This window comes from Gallus gallus, chromosome 14 (genome assembly GCF_016699485.2).
Source record: "Gallus gallus isolate bGalGal1 chromosome 14, bGalGal1.mat.broiler.GRCg7b, whole genome shotgun sequence".
Taxonomy (NCBI): domain Eukaryota; kingdom Metazoa; phylum Chordata; class Aves; order Galliformes; family Phasianidae; genus Gallus; species Gallus gallus.
In genome coordinates this window covers 14,976,027-14,995,223 of record NC_052545.1, presented here as the reverse complement: position 1 = coordinate 14,995,223, position 19,197 = coordinate 14,976,027, and the positions used below count along the sequence as shown (strand labels likewise).

At 51.1% G+C, this 19,197-nt stretch overlaps 2 protein-coding genes across 5 annotated transcripts; both read left to right on the top strand.

Moving 5' to 3' along the window:
• The first annotated feature begins 1,502 nt into the window (after positions 1-1,502).
• On the top strand, positions 1,503-5,541 carry THUMPD1 (THUMP domain containing 1). Its single transcript, XM_424600.7, has 4 exons — positions 1,503-1,744; positions 1,931-2,129; positions 3,015-3,263; positions 3,853-5,541. The coding sequence occupies exons 1-4, from the start codon at positions 1,538-1,540 to the stop codon at positions 4,122-4,124; spliced, it is 927 nt and encodes a 308-aa protein (XP_424600.1). The 5' UTR covers positions 1,503-1,537; the 3' UTR covers positions 4,125-5,541.
• Positions 5,542-14,240: 8,699 nt separating this feature from the next.
• Positions 14,241-18,920, top strand: LOC121106783. Of its 4 annotated transcripts, XM_040647615.2 has the most exons (8): positions 14,241-15,293; positions 15,998-16,069; positions 16,396-16,455; positions 16,998-17,069; positions 17,258-17,329; positions 17,421-17,651; positions 18,208-18,355; positions 18,540-18,920. In XM_040647615.2, the coding sequence occupies exons 1-8, from the start codon at positions 15,182-15,184 to the stop codon at positions 18,877-18,879; spliced, it is 1,107 nt and encodes a 368-aa protein (XP_040503549.1). In that variant the 5' UTR covers positions 14,241-15,181; the 3' UTR covers positions 18,880-18,920. The 4 variants fall into 4 exon arrangements, with proteins under 4 accessions (XP_040503549.1, XP_040503552.1, XP_040503548.1 ...); XM_040647618.2 differs by lacking the exon at positions 16,396-16,455; XM_040647614.2 differs by having other exon boundaries at positions 14,241-16,069.
• Positions 18,921-19,197: the final 277 nt, after the last annotated feature.

The window sequence follows — 19,197 nt, the reverse complement described above, 5'->3', positions numbered from 1 at the left end:
ATGAAGCTACCGGCTGCCGACTGGACTGTCATGGTGCTGAACGGACACTGGGTGGCAGCAGAGACCGCGGAACAGAAGACTGCAAACTTCCTAATTCAGTACTTGAGATAGGCGCGTATATGTTAATAATCTCGTGAAGGAATTATGAATATGTACTATCTGTGAAAATATAAGGAACTATTACGCATATAATCTTAGAAACTTTTGTGGTGGAATTATCCCCAGTGCTTCCCATGGGCTAAAAAAGAATACCTGCTTAACGGCAACAAAACTTTGCTGTTAAGTTCCTCAGTTTCAATTCTTTGAATCTATGGATTGAAACTAAAAGAGGGGAAATTTAGGCGAGATTTTAGAAAAAAATTCTTTACTCAGAGGGCGGTGAGGCACTGGCACTGCTGCCCGGAGCTGTGGGTGCCCATCCCTGGAGGTGCTCAGAGCCACGGCCAGGCCTGGGGCAGCCGGAGCTGGGGGGTCAGGTGGGGCTCTGAGGGCCCTTCCGACCCAACATGGGGTATGATTCGTGATCAATAACCCTGCTAATAAATGGCAATTGCTGTAGGGTTAAACGAGTCCTGAAGGCTTTCCAGGAACCAAGTTTTATGTAAGACACAAATGGCATCTCCTGTTGCATTTGTAAATGATGAAGAATCCCAGCAGTTTGCACCAAGGTACACACTTTCCCCTCCTGCAGCCCAGCTGGACATTGGTTGCCAGCAGCACAGCAGCCCTGTTCCCAGCGAGGCCTCCTGTGCCCTCACACAACACCTCAGACTGCGTTCCCCCACATCGCCCACCACGCTCTGGAGCTGCTGAGCAGCAGGCAGCCCTCAGGAGCCACATTCGGACCGTCCTCCTCCAGGAGCCACGCAAAGAAGTGCGGGTCTTTGTTCTAGCAATGCAATCTTTGCTCCTGGAACTGAATTTCTGAGGACAGAAATGATGAGGACAGGAGGTGGTGGTGCTCGGACACAGCCCGGCTGCCTTGCAGTGACACGGGCTGGGTGCACGTCACAAACCCGAGATAAGCTTTACACACACAGGATATGCATACCCATTACATTTCTTAGAAGTGATTAACATTTTTCAGGGACTCATTAAAATACGGTAATGTCACTCGGGCACGCGAGGTAGAGCCCTCTGGCGGTCGTTCAGCCCTTCCTTCATCATCTTCCTCTTCGCGACCCTCGGTAGCCTTCCTTCTTGCTTTTGCTACGCTGGTAGCTCCCACAGGTCGCCTGGCAACGACGAGCAACTCCTCGTCTTTGCTTCCAGCTTTGCTCACGTAGCATTAAACAATTTGCTTAGAAAGTCCTCGCACGCACCAAGTAGATAACGGAGACATCCACCGAACCGCTATCAAGCAAAGGCGGCTCTGCTAATGAAAGCAAGCGCCGTGCACCCAGCGCCGGCAGCGAGCGCGGGCAGGGGCGTCGCGGAGTTACCGCACACCGCGGGGCGGTGCTACGGCCGGGCGCTGAGGGCGGTGCTGAGGCGGGCCGTGTGACGCCATCGCAGCGCGCGGCGGAGAGGGCTCTCCATGGCCGCGCCGGAGGCGGCAGCGCGGAAGCGGCGGCTGAAGGGGCACTTCGCGGCTCGCGCCAAGCGGCCCCGCGGCGGCGGGCGGCAGCTGGAGGCCGGCATGCGCGGCATCCTCATCACCTGCAACATGAACGAGCGCAAGTGCGTGGGGGAGGCCTACAGCCTGCTGGGCGAGTACGGGGACCTGCTGTATGGGCCCGAGCAGGTGCGTGCGGCCCTTCCGTCGGCGGGGCGGGGGCGGGGCCGGGGGGAGGGCGGCCACGCGGTCTCTGCTCCGTGCCCCTGACGCGGCCTACTGGCGCTGAGCGGGGTTTGGGTCGGGCCGGGACCGCGGGGCCGCACGGCAGCTCCGCTCGGCGCTCACCGCGCGGGGCCAACGGTGTGCCCTCAGCTCTCGGAGCCTGCGGAGCGGCTGTCGGGGAGCGAGAGAGAGGAGGAACGGGAGGAGGAGGACGACGACGACGACGCGGAGGCAGCGCTGAAGAAGGAGGTCGGACAGATCCGCGCCTCCACTGAGCGGCAGCTGCGGCGCTTCCAGTCGGTGGAGAGCGGCGCCAACAACGTCGTCTTCATCCGCACCCGCGGCATAGGTGGGTGCGCTGCGCCGTGCTGGGCTGCGCGGGGCGGCGGCGCGGGGCTCAGGTGCCACACAGGTCCGGGACTTCTCCTGTGGGGGCCCAGGCAGCCAAGAAGGCCGGCGGTATCCTGGGCGGTATCAGAGGTGGTCATCCCTCTGTACTCAGCCCTGGGGAGGCCGCACCTCGAGTGCTGTGTTCAGTGTTGGGCTCCTCACTGCAAGAAAGATACCGAGGCCCTGGAGCGTGTGCAGAGAAGGGTAACAGGATCTCTGAGGTGTCTGGAGCACAAGTCTCATAGGGAGCAGTTGAGGGAATGGGATGGTTCAGTCTCAAGAAGAGGAGTCTCAGGGGAGACCTGCGCTCTACAACTCCCGAAAGGAGGTTGTGGGGGGCTGGGGGTCGGTCTCTGTTCCCAGGTAACAGCGATAGGACGAGAGGGAAGGTTCAGGTTCAGTATTAGGAACAATCTCTTTTCCAAAAGAGTGGTCAGGCACTGGAATGGGCTGCCCAGCGAGATGGTTGAGTCACCATCCCTGCGGGTGTTCAAGAACGGGAGATGTGACAATGAGGAACATGGTTGGTGGGTAAATTTTGGTGGTAGGTGACTGTTGGATGAGATGATCTTAGAGGTCTTTTCTGACTGTAATGATTCTACAGTTTCCCTTTGTCCTTCCCACTGGGTATTGCAATTAGCAGAGTTGCTGAAAGCAGAGGAATTGGCCTTGACAGAGTGATCCACACCTACCTGATTTTGGTGCATGGAAAGAATTCTCAGAAAAGGGTTTGAGGCTGAGCACAGTGCAGCTAAGCATGTATTTCTCCAGCTTATACTTATATGGGGGAACAAGGGAGAAGATGCTTCCAAGTTGATTCTCACACCTACCTATTTCCTTGTAGAACCTGAGAACCTGGTGCACCATATATTAAAGGACATTCATACCACTAAAAAGAAGAAAACCAGAGTCATTCTGCGCATGCTCCCCATTTCTGGAACTTGCAAAGCTTTTCTGGAAGATATGAAAAAATACACAGAAACGTTTTTTGAGCCTTGGTTTAAAGCCCCCAATAAGAGTACTTTCCAGATCGTTTACAAAGCTCGTAATAACAGTCATATGAATAGAGAAGAAGTAATTAAGGAGCTGGCAGGTACGTATAGATCACATATAGTACTGAACCCAAGTATACAAGCAGATCATAGCTGCATGCATAACATAGGTTAGGCTATTTGAAGAAAAGTGCTGTAAACAAGGAGGTATATTTGTTGCTTAAAATCTGTATGTTGAGGTATAAAAATGTAAGGATGTGGAAAGAGCTTGACATCCTGTTGATGTCTCGAGATGACAAAGCAGAACAGCGTGCAGTAGTGAATTCAGTTTGGTGTGTCAGTTATGCATGCTTTGAAATGACTGCATCAAGTTGTTTTCTCTAAATGCTATACTGAAAAATACACGTTGCTAATTCTATTTAGTGTGGGACTTGAAAAACAGTTCTGCAACAAGTTGCATACTTTGGCATCTTGTTTCTTGCTAGTTGCAATGGGAAAATTCTTAGTTGCTGTAGTCCTCCTAGTAGTATTTCTTAAGAATCCTGTTCTGTTCTGCTGTTTTTACACAACTGCAGTAACTAATAATTGGTTACAAGTAGAGGGTTGTTGATCTCTATTCCCTTCAGGAGAGTATGCTGATGCTCTGAAACTGTTTTCCCAACATCTTTTAAACTATATCTTGTCTTACAGGAATTGTGGGCAGCCTTAATCCAGAAAACAAAGTTGATCTCAATAATCCACAATATACAGTTGTGGTGGAAATAATAAAGAATGTTTGTTGCTTGAGTGTGGTGAGAGACTATGTTCTATTCAGAAAATACAATCTACAGGAGGTAGTGAAAAGCAACAAAGACGACACGCAACAAAACCCATCAAATGTGTCTGAAGAGCAGAACTCAACAGCCGTAAAACCAGAAACCATGGAAGAGAACTTGAAGGAAGTAAAACAAGAACAAGAGTGATGGTGAGATGGAAGCTGAACTCCACGGGAATTAAATGTAAACAGTGTAGAAAGTGTGGTAGAAAGGAAAGATGAACACAAGGGAAACCTATTAAAAATATTGCCTGAGAATTCAGAAAGGAGGTTTTAAGGAAAAGTGGGTTTTGTTTTGGAATCTTGTTTTTAAAATCCACATGGGAGAATTGTAGTGCTTGCTGCAGGTGGAGCTGACGCTGCTGTGGATTTTTAAGTACTTCACCTCTGGTGAGATTTGCTGCCATCCTTCAGCAGTTTTGTTCAGTTGTCTTTAGCTAGCACCAAAGTGTGCTTACATACATGCATCTATAAAGACGGCCAGCCTGCTGTACACTGACCCTTCTGCCCTAGCTGATGGCTACAGAAATCAAGGGGCAGGGCAGATGAGCTCTGTCAGAAGGCGTCCTCAGAAGTGAGAGACCTGAACAAAACAGTTGCTTGGCGAGGGTTTTTAGGAAAGTGATCTGGCAAGTCTGGGGTTGCAGAACTCCGATCTGTATTTCTATGTAAACAACAACATGAGCTGAAACTCCTGATTTTTTTTCTTTTTTTTTTTTTTTCTGTGTGCATCTCTGAAAGAGTATGATAAGTCTTGAAAGGGTACTGGAAGGATTGCTATGATCAAAGTACTTGAATTCTATGAGAGTATTCAGAGTAGTAGACGGGACTGGTCTAGAACAGAAGTAAAGGGCAGGCTTTGCAGATGATTTCAGGAAAAGCTCCATGTGTGTACATCAGCTGTGTATGCAGCAGTTATCAGCTTGCAGCAAATGCTGCGTGCAGCCACTTAACAGAATCCTTTCCAACAATTTACTGCAAATAGGTTATTTGTTGGGCTCTTTTCAAAAGCATAATCTTTGGGGGTGAAATTATAAGGTCTCTGTTTTTATTTTTACTTAAATCTCAAAATTTGGATGTAAAAACTGTTTGGAAATTTCTGTAGCAGAGAACAGCTCTCTGCTATGCCATATTGGAAAAGGGGATATAAGCTTGGCTTTTTGTACAGGTTTAGCATTGCAACGTTCACTTTGTTTCATATTGAAAGTGAATGTCAGTGGGTTTTCAGTTTCTTGTGGCAGCTCTTGGTATCACCATGACTTTAAAACAAACCAGGCCAAAGAGTGCAGCTACAGCCTGCTTTCTGAGGGGGGCTGGAGCACTCTTCCTGCACAACTGCCTAGCATCAGTGTTCCATTTCTAGCCTGTGGGTTGCTCATGGGAGAAGCCTGTCCTGAAGAACACTGCTGTTCCTTCCCTGACTTAACAGGAATGATTTGTTCAGATCTCTCAACAGTGTTTCCATTGTCCTCTTCTCTCAAAACCGCTATAGAAGGTGGAAATTTAAGAGGACTTCTTTTGTTCAGTCTTCCTTGCCACTCGGTTATTAAAGATATGCGTCCTTACCTCCATCAGTGTTTTCTTTTGAAATTCAAAGCTTCTTGCATGTGGATGAAAACTGAGGTCACCTGGGCAGGACCTGCTGGAGCTCAGGCACAGCGGCCAGCTGGCACGCTTGGTGGGGGCTGTTGGTCAGCGTGGCTCATGTCACTGTCATATGTTATTACCATGTTATTTTTGTTACTTGTTATTACCAAGGCCGAGGACTCATGGATGGTTGTGTTGTAGGGCTGGTTGTTTTTTTCCTTCTACCTGTCACTCCAAAGTGCAAGAAGTTGCCAAATAGCTCCCGTCCACCTACCAAGCCTGTGTCTGACACACAGATGCTGCCTCTGCTGCAGTCTTCCAGGTGTGCATGTGGCTTTGTTTTAGTTTTAGTTTTTTTCAGCCCTTGCTGAGCGTTGATTCTTAATGTGTTAATTCCTAAACTGAGAAGTTTCCAAGATTAAAGTAGGTAGGGTTCATGCAAGGTCTGTAGCTGTTTCTGGGCATGTTGTTATCTGCTACTGTGACTCCTTGTTCATAAGCCTCTGGGTTAGTGTGCAGTACTGGAGAACTAACAGGCTGCTCCTTCACCTGGTCATCACTCCGAGGCACATCACCGTTCTGAAGAGTGTCAGGTGGTGGAAGAAGCTGTGCTTGCATCTGCCTTGCAGGGCAGACTTGGTTTGTGTTAAACAAGAACGCAGGCATTTAAAGACTGCACAGGCGGGAGTAGTTAAATGTGTGCATTGTCACCCATTCGCTGCCTAACGGTGACATACATTCAATCCCAGGTCAGTGCTTACAGCTGTAATTGGGCAGTTTTGTTACAAGTACAGTTAGCGGGGATAGGTTTTGTAGACAGCTTCTCAAAACTAAATCGGTTCCCTCTCTTTGTTGCTTGCTTCGTTTTGTTGTCTTTGGCAGCTACTGGACAAATTCAATCTGGTTGAGAAAAAAAGTAATGTAAGCAGGCTTCACGTGTAGATTTTGGATTCAGAGTAGCATAGGTCTCCACCCTATTTCATCTACGTAAGGATTTGGTGGCTGGTGGAATAGCTCCAGCTTATTTTTTTAGGTTCTGTAGTGTCCTTATTTCCCACAGTCTCCTTGAAAATAATATTAGTCATTTCTCTGGCATAACCGTATGTTTGTGCTTTTTGGTTTGTTGCTAAATTAGATGTCGTGAACAGAGTCTAATATTCCTGTTTCTAGCCTCTCTCCAGTTAAGAAGGGGGATTGGGATTTTTTTTAGTTATTTGTTTTTAACGCTCTTACTTACTGATTCCTAAATTCACCGTAAATCACATTAACTCCTGCACTTGTGGCAGGGCTCCCAGAGCCTTACAGTGCCACACTGCCACACTGCTGGGGGGGGCAGACTCTTTTCAGTGGTGTGCAGCGATAGAACAATGGGCAACAGGGAAAACTGGAGCATAGGGAGTTCCATACAAACACGAGGAATAACTTTCCTGTCAGAGTGACAAAGCACAGGAACAGGTGGTCCAGAGAGGTGGAGTGATCTCCTGTGCAGATATTCCCAACCCATTTGGATGCCTAGCTGTGCAACCTGCTGTAGGGAACCTTCTCTAGCAGGGATGCTGCACTCAGTCTCCAGAAGTTCCTTCCAACCCCTGCCGATCTGTGATCCCTGTGGGTCCCCTCCAGCTTGGGTGTTGAATGAAGACGAACCCCATATGCACCTGCGTCCCCCTAGTTTTGGTCATCTACCCACGCTGCATATCAAGCTCTGCTTCCCAATTTAGACCACCTACACCCCCATTTCAGCTGTGCCCTCCAATTTGAGTAATCCAGTCCCCTCTACATTCAGTTTCCCCCCAGTGAGGACCATCTGCCTCCCCCACTGCAGCTGCGCCTAGCCAGTTTGAGCCATCTGCCTCCCACTTTGGAACTCCCCCTCCCCTCCAGCCATGCCCCTGTACCAAGGAAAATGGTTTGTCACACAGTACAGCTGTTCCGGTGACGTTTAATGCGATTTTGATGCTGTTGGTAAAACTAGCACAATTTCCTTTTTCAGAGGAAGAACATCATAGAATGGATTACATTTCCTTTGTTTCCGAGGAAGAACACTCATCTCCTTGGGGCTGCTAGTGTAAGACGTGGTACAAAAGTCCCTGGCTTCAACTACAAACACGTCCACCTAAGGTCCCTGCTGCAGCCACGTGCACTCCGGGGCCCCTTGGGTGAGGCCTTCCAGGCGCCCTCCCGTTCCCTTTGTCCCCATGGAGCTCCTGTTGCTGAACGGAGCGGTGTGGGCACCAGCTGAGACACGGGCTGCCATACCGGGACTGCACCCAGCTGGCAGAGATCATCGCAGGAACCGCGCTCGGACAGCGCAGGCATAATGGGCCTTGGGAAGTGCTCTCGTTGCAGCCCCGGTGCCTCTCTCAAAGCAGATCTCCAGTACACAGCAGGGACCTTTTCCCTCACCTCTGCTGATCCTGCGCTCTCCTGCAACTCTCATGCCTTGAAAAAGGGAGACCTCCTGCCCCGCGTGGCTTGTCAGCAGTAATTATTGAGGTGTTAGGCAGAGCATGGCAACCCTTTTCCTTCCTGTCTATGCCAAAGCAGCACACGGCACCCAAATTCCTCTCCACGTGCAGTCAGTTCTCTGTGATGGGAATCAGGACAGGTTGGGCATGAGAAACAACCGTGATTCCCTGTCACTCTAGGTGGAGACACACACAGCCAGAAGGCAGTGTTAGTGAACCAGGAGCCACTCTTTTCAGGACTTCTCCCCAGCTGGGCGCTGAGCATGAAGACCCAACAGCGCATGTTCCAAAACAGGAGGTGGGAAGGAAGCCTCCCGCCTGCTCAGCTAAGCGCTGCAGAGGAAAGGCACTCACCTCGGGAACACCTGGATCCCATGAGCGGTGGTCTCTGGGCTGAAGCCCGCGGAATGTTTCAGCCAAATTCTCTGCAAAGGAATGCAGACCTGCTGGATGCAGGTTTCCAAGGCAGTTTTCTCATGACTCTCATTGGCAGGAAAAAAAAACTGTCTCCTGTGCCAAAAGAGAGCGTCTCTCCAGAACCATCTGCCCAAGCCTCTTCCACGAACATTAGAAGATCTTTGTTCTGCTCTGAAGGAGACGCACAGCAAAATACTGAGGCCATGCAGAAACACTTTCTGCCAGGCTTTCTGCAGGGGCAAGGATCCAGGACACCTCTTTGCCAATACAGAAAGCAGTGGGGGTGAGCATGGGGAAAGGCATGTGAGTGGCCTGCCGCATCCAGGCTGGTGGCGGTGACCTGATGGCACACTCTTCCATAGGATTCCCAGAGACATGGAGGCAGCCCTCAAAACCCCCTCAGCTTACACTGTGGAGCAGTGCAACCAGGCTTGCAGTCCCCTCCATCGTCACACAGCTGTGATAGAACCTCATGCAAAGGAGGTTATCTTCACACAGCAGGATGCCGATCCCATGGAAGGCGAATGGGATGTGCACCTTGTTGCTCAGGAGAAGACAGTACAAGAGGATGGTCTCTTGCACGCAGCTCTGCACCACGTGCAGCAGGATGGCGGTAGCTTGCAATAGCTGCCAGTAGTTCAGCGGCTCCATCTTGACACTGTCTGCAAGGAGAAGGAACATCCTCACCGCCACAGCAAGCCACATTTCTATGCAACATTTGTAACCAAATCCCAGAGAAAAGGTCCTTTAGAGAAACAGCTCTTGGGGTGCAGGTTCTTTTGGAGGAACTTGAGCTGTACCGGCACCTTGGCAGACAGTTCTCTGCTTCTCCCAGCCCTTTCCAAAGAGTGGGGAGAACACACCCTGCCGGACGTTGGGCCAGAAGGGGAAGAAGGTAGCTGCTGCCTTCTCACCAGGGATGATCTCAGTGGGAGACCAGAAGTCCTGCAGCCACTGTGCACTGATGTCCAGATGAAAGACAGGTCTTCGAACCATGGCCACCCCTTCTTTGCTGTGGAATTGCTCTTGGACCACAGCAAAGGCCCCAAGTCCGACACCCAGGACTCCCTGCACAGGGAAGAGACAGAAAGGCTGACGAGTGTGTACCGTAGAGACGGCAAAAGTGAAGAATGTCAGAGAATGGGGACACTGCTCTCTACCCTCCCCACTCCTGAGGGACAGTGGGGCAAGGTGAGGCTCTCTGGAAAGCTCTGGAAAAGAGCTGTGGTCTCTGTTTTACAAGTACCTCCCCCCTGTATTTGCCAACATCTCTTGGCTAGAGAGTTCCTGATAGCCTTACCTTCGTGTCACGGAGTTACCTAGATAGATCTGTGCCCGTGACAGGGGGGCAGTAGGCTCGCGGGCCCCCTCCCCCCTAGCTTCCTGAGAAAAAAAACGGAGCAGCGGCAACGATCTAAGAAGGAGAACTTATTTCACTAACTATGATGTTGGTATGCAAGATGACACGATATAATACAATCTAATTGGGAGTAAGGATGATAAATCAAATGAAATGAGAGAGTAAAAGAGTGATAGAGAGAGAGAGAGAGAGTGAGAGTTTCCGAAACCGAAAGCCTTACTTGATGAAGGTGGATGGCTTGGAAGCACACCCACTCCTCTCCTAGTAGCAAGCGAAAGTGAAGAAAAAAAAACCACGCGCAACCAGATGATGTATCTTCCGTGATGTATCTTCCTTCTCTGACCGTGAGGTCCTCTGGGATATGTAGTTCTTCTCTTTTGTCCATGATGTTATGATGTGGAATACCAATAGCAAAGTTACAAAACCATGACACTTCGGCAGGGAGGTACAGGAGTGTTGGGAACGTGGAGACCAGCTCCGAACTGCTGGTCATAGTTCAGCAGCCCTCCATGTTGCCTGCTGATTGCCCTCAGCTCAGAACAAAGGATGCTCTCCCTGGCTCCTCAACCCACAATTAATTGTCTGTGAGGTACCCCTGTTCCTCCACACGTCAGCGAGGGTTGCCCAGTGTAGCCTTGCTGCCCCTGACCCAATTCCTGGCTACAGAAGGACAGAGACCCTGAGCAGCGCTCCAGGAGTGCCCAGGCCCTGCAGGAAGTGCCAGTGGTGTCCCTGCCCCAGGGAAGATATCCTTGTGATGCAGTGCATCACACTGTGACTATAGCCCATGTCACTTGGAACCCTATTATGTCACCAGCACGAAGAGGGCACAACTCAGGAGAGACGGTAGGGATATCTCTTCCTGTCCAGAGAACTGGAGTTCCTCTTTTGAGATGCTAGCATGTGAGAATGATGCAAAGGAAGAACAGGAGCAGAAACAGGGGGAGGAGTAGAAGAGGGCAGAAAATAGGGTTTGAAAGAAAGGGAAGCATGATGAAAGTGTGGTATACTTGATACTCTCCTGCTGCAGCAGAAGTAGGAAGTGTGGAACAGGAAATACACTTTTCTCTTCAGAAGCTGTAAGTCAACACTGTGCTGTGAAGAGCTCTGTACTCCCTCAGCCCCGTCCCAGCGCAGCAGCACCGATGGACTGTGGCAGACGGAGGCACCGTGGGCCTTTCTGTCTCTGCCCAGCCCCGCAGGGTTTCATCACAACAGTTGCTAGGTTGGGGTAGGCCCCGCTGAGTTGCTGATGGGCTTTTGGGCAGATTCAGTCCCAGAATCCCACACTTGTGGGTGTCCAGAGAGACCTCTGGGGATCTCTTCTTCCAAGCTTCACAGAAAAAAGCAGATCATAGAATCATAGAATCGCTAAGGTTGGAAAAGACCCACAGGATCATCCAGTCCAACCATTCGCCCTTCACCAATGGTTCCCGCTAAACCATGTCCCTCAATACAACATCCAAACGCTCTTTGAACACCCCCAGGGTAGGTGACTCCACCGCCTCTCTGGGCAGCCCATTCCAGTGCCTGACCACTGTTTCAGAGAAGTAGTATTTCCTAACGTCCAGCCTGAATCTTCCCTGGCACAGCTTGAAGCCATTCCCTCTAGTCCTATCACTAGTCACCCGAGAGAAGAGGCTGACCCTCAGCTCACTACAACCTCCCTTCAGGTAGTTATAGAGAGAAATAAGGTCTCCCCTGAGCCTCCTCTTCTCTAGACTGAACAATCCCAGCTCCTTCAGCCGCTCCTCATAAGGCCTGTGCTCCAGACCCCTCACCAGCTTTGTTGCCCTCCTCTGGACACGCTCCAGGGCCTCGATGTCTTTCTTACAGTGAGGGGCCCAAAACTGGATACAGTACTCGGGGTGCGGCCTCAACCAGTGCTGAGTACAGGGGGACAATTACTTCCCTGTTCCTGCTGGCCACACTATTTCTGATACAAGCCAGTATGCCATTGGCCTTCTTGGCCACCTGGGCACACTGCTGGCTCATGTTCAGTCTAGCGTCAAGCAACACCCCCAGGTCCATTTCCTCTACGCAGTCTTCCAGCCACTCTGCCCCAAGCCTATAGTGTTGCCTGGGGTTATTGCGGCCAAAGTGCAGGACCCGGCATTTGGTCTTGTTGAATCCCATCCCATTGGCTTCAGCCCAGCCCAACCTATCCAGATCCCTCTGTAAGGCCTCGCTACCCTCAGGCAGATCAACACTTCCAGCCAGCTTGGTGTCATCTGCAAACTTACTGAGGGTGCACTCAATACCCTCATCCAGGTCATCAATAAAGATATTAAAGAGGACAGGCCCCAGCACCGACCCCTGGGGAACACCACTCGTGACTGGTCGAGATGATCAATATTAGAATGTAGAAAAGACTCATTCTGAACAAAGTCCTGGTAAAAGCCATCACATGCTTTGGATCAATAATGGTGAATCTAGTAACTTGGTGACTCAGCTGCTACTGACATCTCAGTTGCTTAAAACTGTGTTGCACAAAAAACACGAACTTCACCAAGGAATTGGCTACAAACATTGTTTTGTACTACTCCAGCTGTGCCACAGAGGATGTACCTTCAAGTCAGTTGGTTTAGCTGGCCCTGTCAGGTTTCCCTCAAGGAGAATGTTCTCACTGAGAGTGGCCTTCTGCCTCCAATTTATACTATATACCTACAATTCTTCATTATTTCACTATGTATCGTGTTTACTTGACCTGATCCACAAATGTCTGTGAAATCTGAATTAGCTGCTGAATGATAGAACAACATTCTCTTACTGAAGAGAAAGAAGATCACTGACCCAGGATATCACCCAGTCTTCTCGAAGGCTTGTAGCTCAGACAAATGTACAGCTTGAGCTTCAAGCCTAGTAAGAGCCTTTCTTTGTGGTAAATACAGAGAAACTCCTCTCCTGTCCACAAAGTGGTTACTCAGTGAAACTGCTGCCTACTAGATGTTCTGTGACTCAGGAAAAATATTCCATTATTTTTTGTTTGCTTTTTTTTTTCTTAATATAAAAAATTTAAAACAATACCTTCCTTTCAAGTGCCTCTCTGCAATCTCAAACATCTCCAGAAGTAAGTGCCATATCACTGAAGCTACAATAGGCCAGCAGATTATTTTTCTTGACAGCTGTCCGATTCTTTGTCCCAGATTCCAAGTCTTGTACTGATTCAAGGAACTCCTAAAAAATAAAATTCAGAAAATGAAGAACCACCACCCCTCTGTGAAGGCAAGGACATTACTTCTTCAGAACACACTGCTACATAGTCCACTGCTGCTGTGTCTGTTTTGAACTTACACACTAAACAACTGTAGCAAACTTAACTTAAAAGGTCCCTCCTCCCCCTTCTCCTCCTGGGAACTGCTTCCCCAGGACTGCTCCTTTCAGCAGCAGTCACGCACACTTCACAAGTCACATTTCAGCGCTGCTGAAATCCCAGCACTCTCTGTACACACAGTTTTTCAGCCAAGGATTCAGCCCTCAGCAACAGAGCTCAGCTTCCAGCTCTGCAGGGATTCAGTGACAAGCACTCTGTGCAGCACTGGGAGCACAGACAGCTGCACCCAAAAGCTGGAGGTGACTTGCGGAATCAAACTCTATAACCACAAAGTAGTTATAAATCAGGTATGTTTTAATCAACACTGTGCAGAGCCGGATGCAAGGGGGATAGCACCTCCTAACTTGCATACCTCAGGACAAAAACTTGGTATAGATATAGGCAGAGCTAACACATAATCAATGATTTTCCCGGAATTTGTGTACATATTCATTACATTTCTGAGAACTCCTTAGCATACGGTCCCTCCCCCTTGTGCATGTGTCATGAGCAGTGGGGGTCTCCTCCTGGTGGTCCTTGGATGAAGGCCCGTAGTCTTCCTTGCTGTAAACTTCTGACCCTGAGGGAGGGGTAGCCCCCGAACCAGTTCTAACTTACTCTGGGGACACCTTATCACCTCCTTGCCTTGTGTCCTTGAGCTGTTTTCACACCCTCATCTTTATCTGTTGTACCCCAGCATTGTCCTAATCCCATCTTGTTACTATCCCATTCTTCTAGCGGCCTCTGCATATTTGCTTCTGTAAGCTATTTCTAATCCTTTTACCCTTAGTTTCTGCAGACCCCTTTTTTACTGAGCACTTTCTTACTCTTCAGAGGTGTGCAGAGCTGCAGCACTCGCATCCATGCTGACTGATGAGATGGCCGACCTCTCTGCAGCCATACGGCCAGGAACAGCACTGCTCAGCACATGCCAGCCCACCCCCAGAACATACGGGTAATGGTGCCTTACCTTCTGGCAGGGTCAGGGAAGGAGCACCCGGTGCCTCGTACCCGCAGGCCCAGCCCTGCACAACACTGCACGCAGCATTATCATGGCGGCGCTCGGTGCTGCCACACGGCATCCTGGCAGTGGTAGTTCCTGCGGGGCCTGCAGCTGCCAGCAGGCCCAGGCGAGGGCAGAGGGCAGCAGTGCTGTCAGCCAGGAGCTCGCCCAGAGAGCACAACCCGGAGTTGGGCTGCAGGGTGAGTTCATCTGGAGCACTGAGAGACTGCCCGAGAGAGTGCGCTTTGGCTTTGGTTCCTCAGAGCTGAGGAGATGCAGGGTTGCGGCCTACAGCACCAGCTGCAGCCATCCCCTTTGCCTTCACCGTACTCACAGGAAGGCCAGAGCCAGAAAGGATTCTGCACCTGGAACAGGACAATGCTGGGCATATGTATGGTCTGGGAGAATAGCAGCTGCAGAAGAGCTCTGTGGAAAGGGATCTGGTAGTTGTGGTTGGTTCTGGTGGTTCTGACACTCAGAGTCAGACACAGACACACACACGCCTGTGTCACACACACAGACACACAGACACACAAACACACGGCTGTGTCACACACACACACACACACACACACGCAGAGTAATAATAATAATATAATAATATTAGAGTAATAATTCCCTCTCGGGGTTGTCGAGGCACTATAAAAGTTTGCCAAGCGAAGTTGTGGATGCCCCGGTCTCTGGAAGCGTTCAAGGCCAGGCTGGATGGAGCCCTGGGCAGGCTGACTCAGTGGGCGGTATCCCAGCCCACAGCAGCACAGTTGGAGGTAAAAGTTCTTTAATGTCTCTTCCTACCCAAGCCATTCCATGATTCTATGTTTCTATGATGTAAGCACTGGCCCCACCAGCCCTGGTGCAGTGCATCACAAGAGGAGCGGCTCACGGGCAGCCTCCACCCGGCTTCACGGGGCCGTGAGGTCACAATGCCCCGCTACATGGCTGTGCAGAGCTGTGATGTCACAAGGCCCAGCTGTGATGCTGTCCCATGGCACAGGCATTGCTCGGCGCCTGACCCAACGGCAGCACTTGCTGTGGCTGCAGCGGTGGTGGTGGCAGCATGGCACGAGTGTGGGGGGCCACGGCCCCTGCCCGCCTTGTCCTCCTCCTGCTACTGATGTCCCTGCGTTCCTGGGAGATTTGTGCTGCTCCGCTTCCAGTACAGGGAGCAGGTGAGTGGGCAGCGATGGATCCAAAGCTGAGCGGCGCGAGGGGCAAGAAGTCAGGCTGAGTTGCCATGGCCCTACACCACCCTTCCCTGGGGCTACCTCCCATGGTGGACGTTAGGCAGAGGGTGACAGGCAGCACCGCAGGAGCCAGCCAAGAGCCTGTGGCAGCGCTTGCTCCCCAGGGCTGGCTCCAACCATGCCGGACCATGACTCTGCTGCTTGCTGGCTGGAGCACGGCCTTCATCCTGGGAGATGCCCTGGGTGAGAGCTCACAAGATGTGTGCTGGGAAAAGCATGAGCATTTCTGCTCCAGCCTGGTGGTACTCCCCATAGACAAATCCCGGTTTCCAACACAGAGCCCCCACCCACAGCCCAGAGGAAGAGGCAGGTGTGTTTTCCTCCAGTGCTTTGGTGTGACCTTCCTTTGTGTACACCAGAGGTGCCCCAGTAAGAAAGTCCCAAAGGGCTGAATCTTCTTCTGTGTGGTCCATAAGGGTTGTTGCACGTGGCGTGAAGAACGTATCATGTAAGCTGATGGCAGTACATGGCAGCCAAGAGGTCCTCCTGGCCACTCTGCTACTGTGCAAATCATGACCTGCGTCTTTCTCCCGCCCCATTACCTGACCCACCTCCAGTTGCTAAGGGAGAAGAATATCACAACATCCCCAGTAATGGGAACTTCTCTAATCAGTTCTTCTTGATTCTAGATGATGACATTGGTGCGCCCTATTCAGATGATAGTCTGAATCCAGGTTTTGTGCCTCGGGGTCAACCCAGAGGTAGGTTCTGAGTGTCTGTTCCCATGAAGGCAGAAAAATTTGTGCCCCAGCAGCACGCAGTTTTATTTCAGATCCTCTCAAGGTCCTCCTAACCTGCTTGTACCTTGGAGGTCTTGCGCAGATCAGTCATGAGTATTTTGTGACTTGGAGAGCTGCCACATTTCAGTGGGAATGTTAACCCTGCCCCTCTCCAGCTGAGAGAACTCAGCCCTTCGTATTTGGGCCCTGACCTGCCACCACACCCTGCAGGTCACTGAGGAAAAAGTAGGCCCCAACGTGCAGAGGAAGCTCTGCTCACCAGTGTCTGATCACACTTGTCCCTGCAGGCCCTCTTGCTCAATCCGCACAGCAGAGTCCTGTCCCTGAGCCTGGGGTGGACTCCAGAGGTAAGTCCCCAGTCTTCATTTCCTTGATATTTGTTCATACTTGGTGGTGATAGTTCAGCAAGGCTTCAGCTCTTCAGCTCCCAGCATTGTGCTGGCTTTGTCTCAGAGGTCTCCCGGTAAGAAAACCTCAAGGGGCCGAATATTGTTCCGTGAGGTCTCTGAGGGCTCTTTCACATGGCCTGGAGAAAGTATTTTGAAAGCTGCTGAATGCCAGCCAGCAGGTCGCCTGGCCCCTCTGCAACTTTGGATCTTTTGTCCTGCATCTGAGTCGCTCGTCCGTACCTGAGCCCGTTGTAGTCACTGCAGGTTACTAAGGAAGAGAGAGGTGGCCACGTGCAATGGGAACGTTTCTCATCTGCCCTTGATGACAGCTGCGTCTGTGGCAGTGCCCCTGTGGGCAGCCAGGATCTGTTTCCAAGCTGCTCCTTTGTGGAACGGAGAGAACAGCGTCACGAAGGAATCCCCTGTCTTAATTGCATCCCCTGTCATTCTGACTGGAAGAACGTCTAAGTAAAGTCTCTCTGTCCTGTGTTTGATTGCAGGTGTGACTGGGAATGAAGGTGCTCCAGCTTCCCCTCTGAGTTCCAGGACTGAAACTCCGGCAGATCACATGGGTATGTCATGGCTTTTTAGTTCCTTTGAGAGCTGCCAGCTCAAAGGCCAAATGTCGGCCAGGTCTGTCTGCAGGTGTGAGAGCGTAGTCCTGTGCGTGTATGCCCTTTCCTTGCACGATCCCCTGGTATGCTCCACTATTCAGTGATGCCGTTGTGCACGGAAACTTTTCATGGGTCTTTGGTTGCAGAAGTGCCCCCAGGGAGGGCCTTGCTGGTTTCTCGGCTCCTTCCTGCGATGGAGACCAGTTGGAATCCCATGGGTGAGTAGATGGTCTTCACTGATTCCACTGACGCACTGCTGGTCTTCAAAACTTCAAGCACGGGAGACTGAACTTCATGCATTCTGTTAAGGTCCGCAAAGAGGAAACAGAGGAAAGGATACATCTAGAAGAGGGAAGTACTCACAGAGGTCATCCCATATCCTAAAGGAACTCCTGAAGAAAATGGAGATGGCAGCGTATGGTGGGACTAAAGGGACTGACCAAGAGACTGTGCAGAAGGAGCCATTGCAGGAAAGCAGCAGTGACACACGGCCAGTCTCTGACAGAAAAACACAGGCAGAACAAGCAGCTGGATTGCCAGGTAATTTCAGTCCCATGGTCATCTGGTGTCACCAACCAGAATCACTGTGTGCCACCAGGCCCTTCCTGCCCGCTCTTGCGCAGCAGGCCGGCAGCCAAACGTGAGCAGGCTAGTACAGAGCACGTGCTATAAAGGAACGTGAGGGCGATGAGCCTGGCCCTGTGTGGTAGGAGCCTGCAGGAGTGTTTCTCTGCTGGGCTGGCTCCAGCTGTGCCTTGTGCTGGCTGGAGGCCGACCTTCAGCCTGGGGGTTGTTCTGGCGGAGAGCTCAGGACATGTGTGCTGGGGAAAGTGTGAGGGTTTCTGCTCTGCACTGCTCCCGACGGACAAAGCCCAGACCCCAGGGCAGAGCCCCAGCCCTCAGCCCAGAGTGCCGGTGCAGCCTCTCCCTGCCCAACGAGAAGTGGAAGCAATCCTTCTTGTCCTCTGGTGCTTATACACCAGAGATGGAGGTACCCACTGATGATAAAGGAAACCTCTTGGGTCCATGAAGCACACTGTGAGATCATCTGCAGCGCAGATGACAGTAACCTGCGGCATTGTCTTGGTTCTTCCAGGGGTGGATGTTGGGAAAATCACAACGGCCGCTGTTGGCGAAGAGCTGCGAAAACACCACATCCCAGTGATTGCTGTGGTCTCCGCTGTGCTGCTGTCCGTGCTGATGCTGGCCTGTGTTCCTATGCTGTGGATGTGGAAAAAATATCTGTGAGTTAGCTTTTCCCCAAGACACTGTATCGCTGCATTTGGCTATGAAGCATTTGTGGTGACAGGATCCTGGACGGCCAAATCAGCTGCTGGCAGTACACCGCCAGGATTTATGTGCAAGGCCTTTTAAGTGTTCCCTCAATTCCTATCAGTGAGTAGTGCTTTCTGAAACTCATTCCCACAGGGCACGCAAGACAGAGCGGACAGCTGCAAGACAAGCTCATCCTGAAACTGACTGGGAGAGAGATCAAAACAGAGATGAAGGCAGAGCGGAGCTGGGGGAGGCTGCAAAGGAGGATGTCCTCAACCAAGGAAAAATCATCTCCAGGGCATTCTCCTGGTCCTTTGAAGCAAAATTTGCCTACCTGTGCAGCAGAATCTTCACAGACCCCTCCCTTCAGCCCATGCATCGCAGAAGTGCTCCCATTAATCCCATCTCTTCCTTGAATACCTGTACCTCTCAGGATTCCCCTGAGCCATCCAGTGCCCCTGTTACCGGTGCCAAGAAGGCTCGGGTTCATTGAAAGGTCCCACTTTGTGATCAATAAACACATTCCATTCAAAAGCTGCTGCTGTGACCATTTCCATTGAGTTATAGGGCATAGGGCTGGGGCCAGCACTTGGTGCAAGGGAAGCAGTCGGAGAGCTGCACGCCAGGGAGGGCCTCCTTGGTCCCAGCCTCAGCTTGCTTGTCTAACTGGGCGGTCACCCAAGCTCCCACCAGAGCAGGGAAGTGCTGGGGAGACTTGATATGTGAAGAGTTGTCCTTGAGCTCTTCTGGGCTACTGCCCTGAATCAGGGCATGCAGGGAGGGAAGGAGGCACTTGGAAGGAAGCACTGAG

Coding starts and splice junctions, on each gene's coding strand:
- THUMPD1 (XM_424600.7), top strand. CDS start 1,538: ATGGCCGCGCCGGAGGCGGCAGCGCGGAAGCGGCGGCTGAAGGGGCAC. Junction 1,745..1,930: donor TGCTGTATGGGCCCGAGCAG/GTGCGTGCGGCC, acceptor GTGTGCCCTCAG/CTCTCGGAGCCTGCGGAGCG. Junction 3,264..3,852: donor AGTAATTAAGGAGCTGGCAG/GTACGTATAGAT, acceptor CTTGTCTTACAG/GAATTGTGGGCAGCCTTAAT.
- LOC121106783 (XM_040647614.2), top strand. CDS start 15,835: ATGGCAGCCAAGAGGTCCTCCTGGCCACTCTGCTACTGTGCAAATCAT. Junction 16,070..16,395: donor GCCTCGGGGTCAACCCAGAG/GTAGGTTCTGAG, acceptor TTGTCCCTGCAG/GCCCTCTTGCTCAATCCGCA. Junction 18,356..18,539: donor TGGATGTGGAAAAAATATCT/GTGAGTTAGCTT, acceptor TCATTCCCACAG/GGCACGCAAGACAGAGCGGA.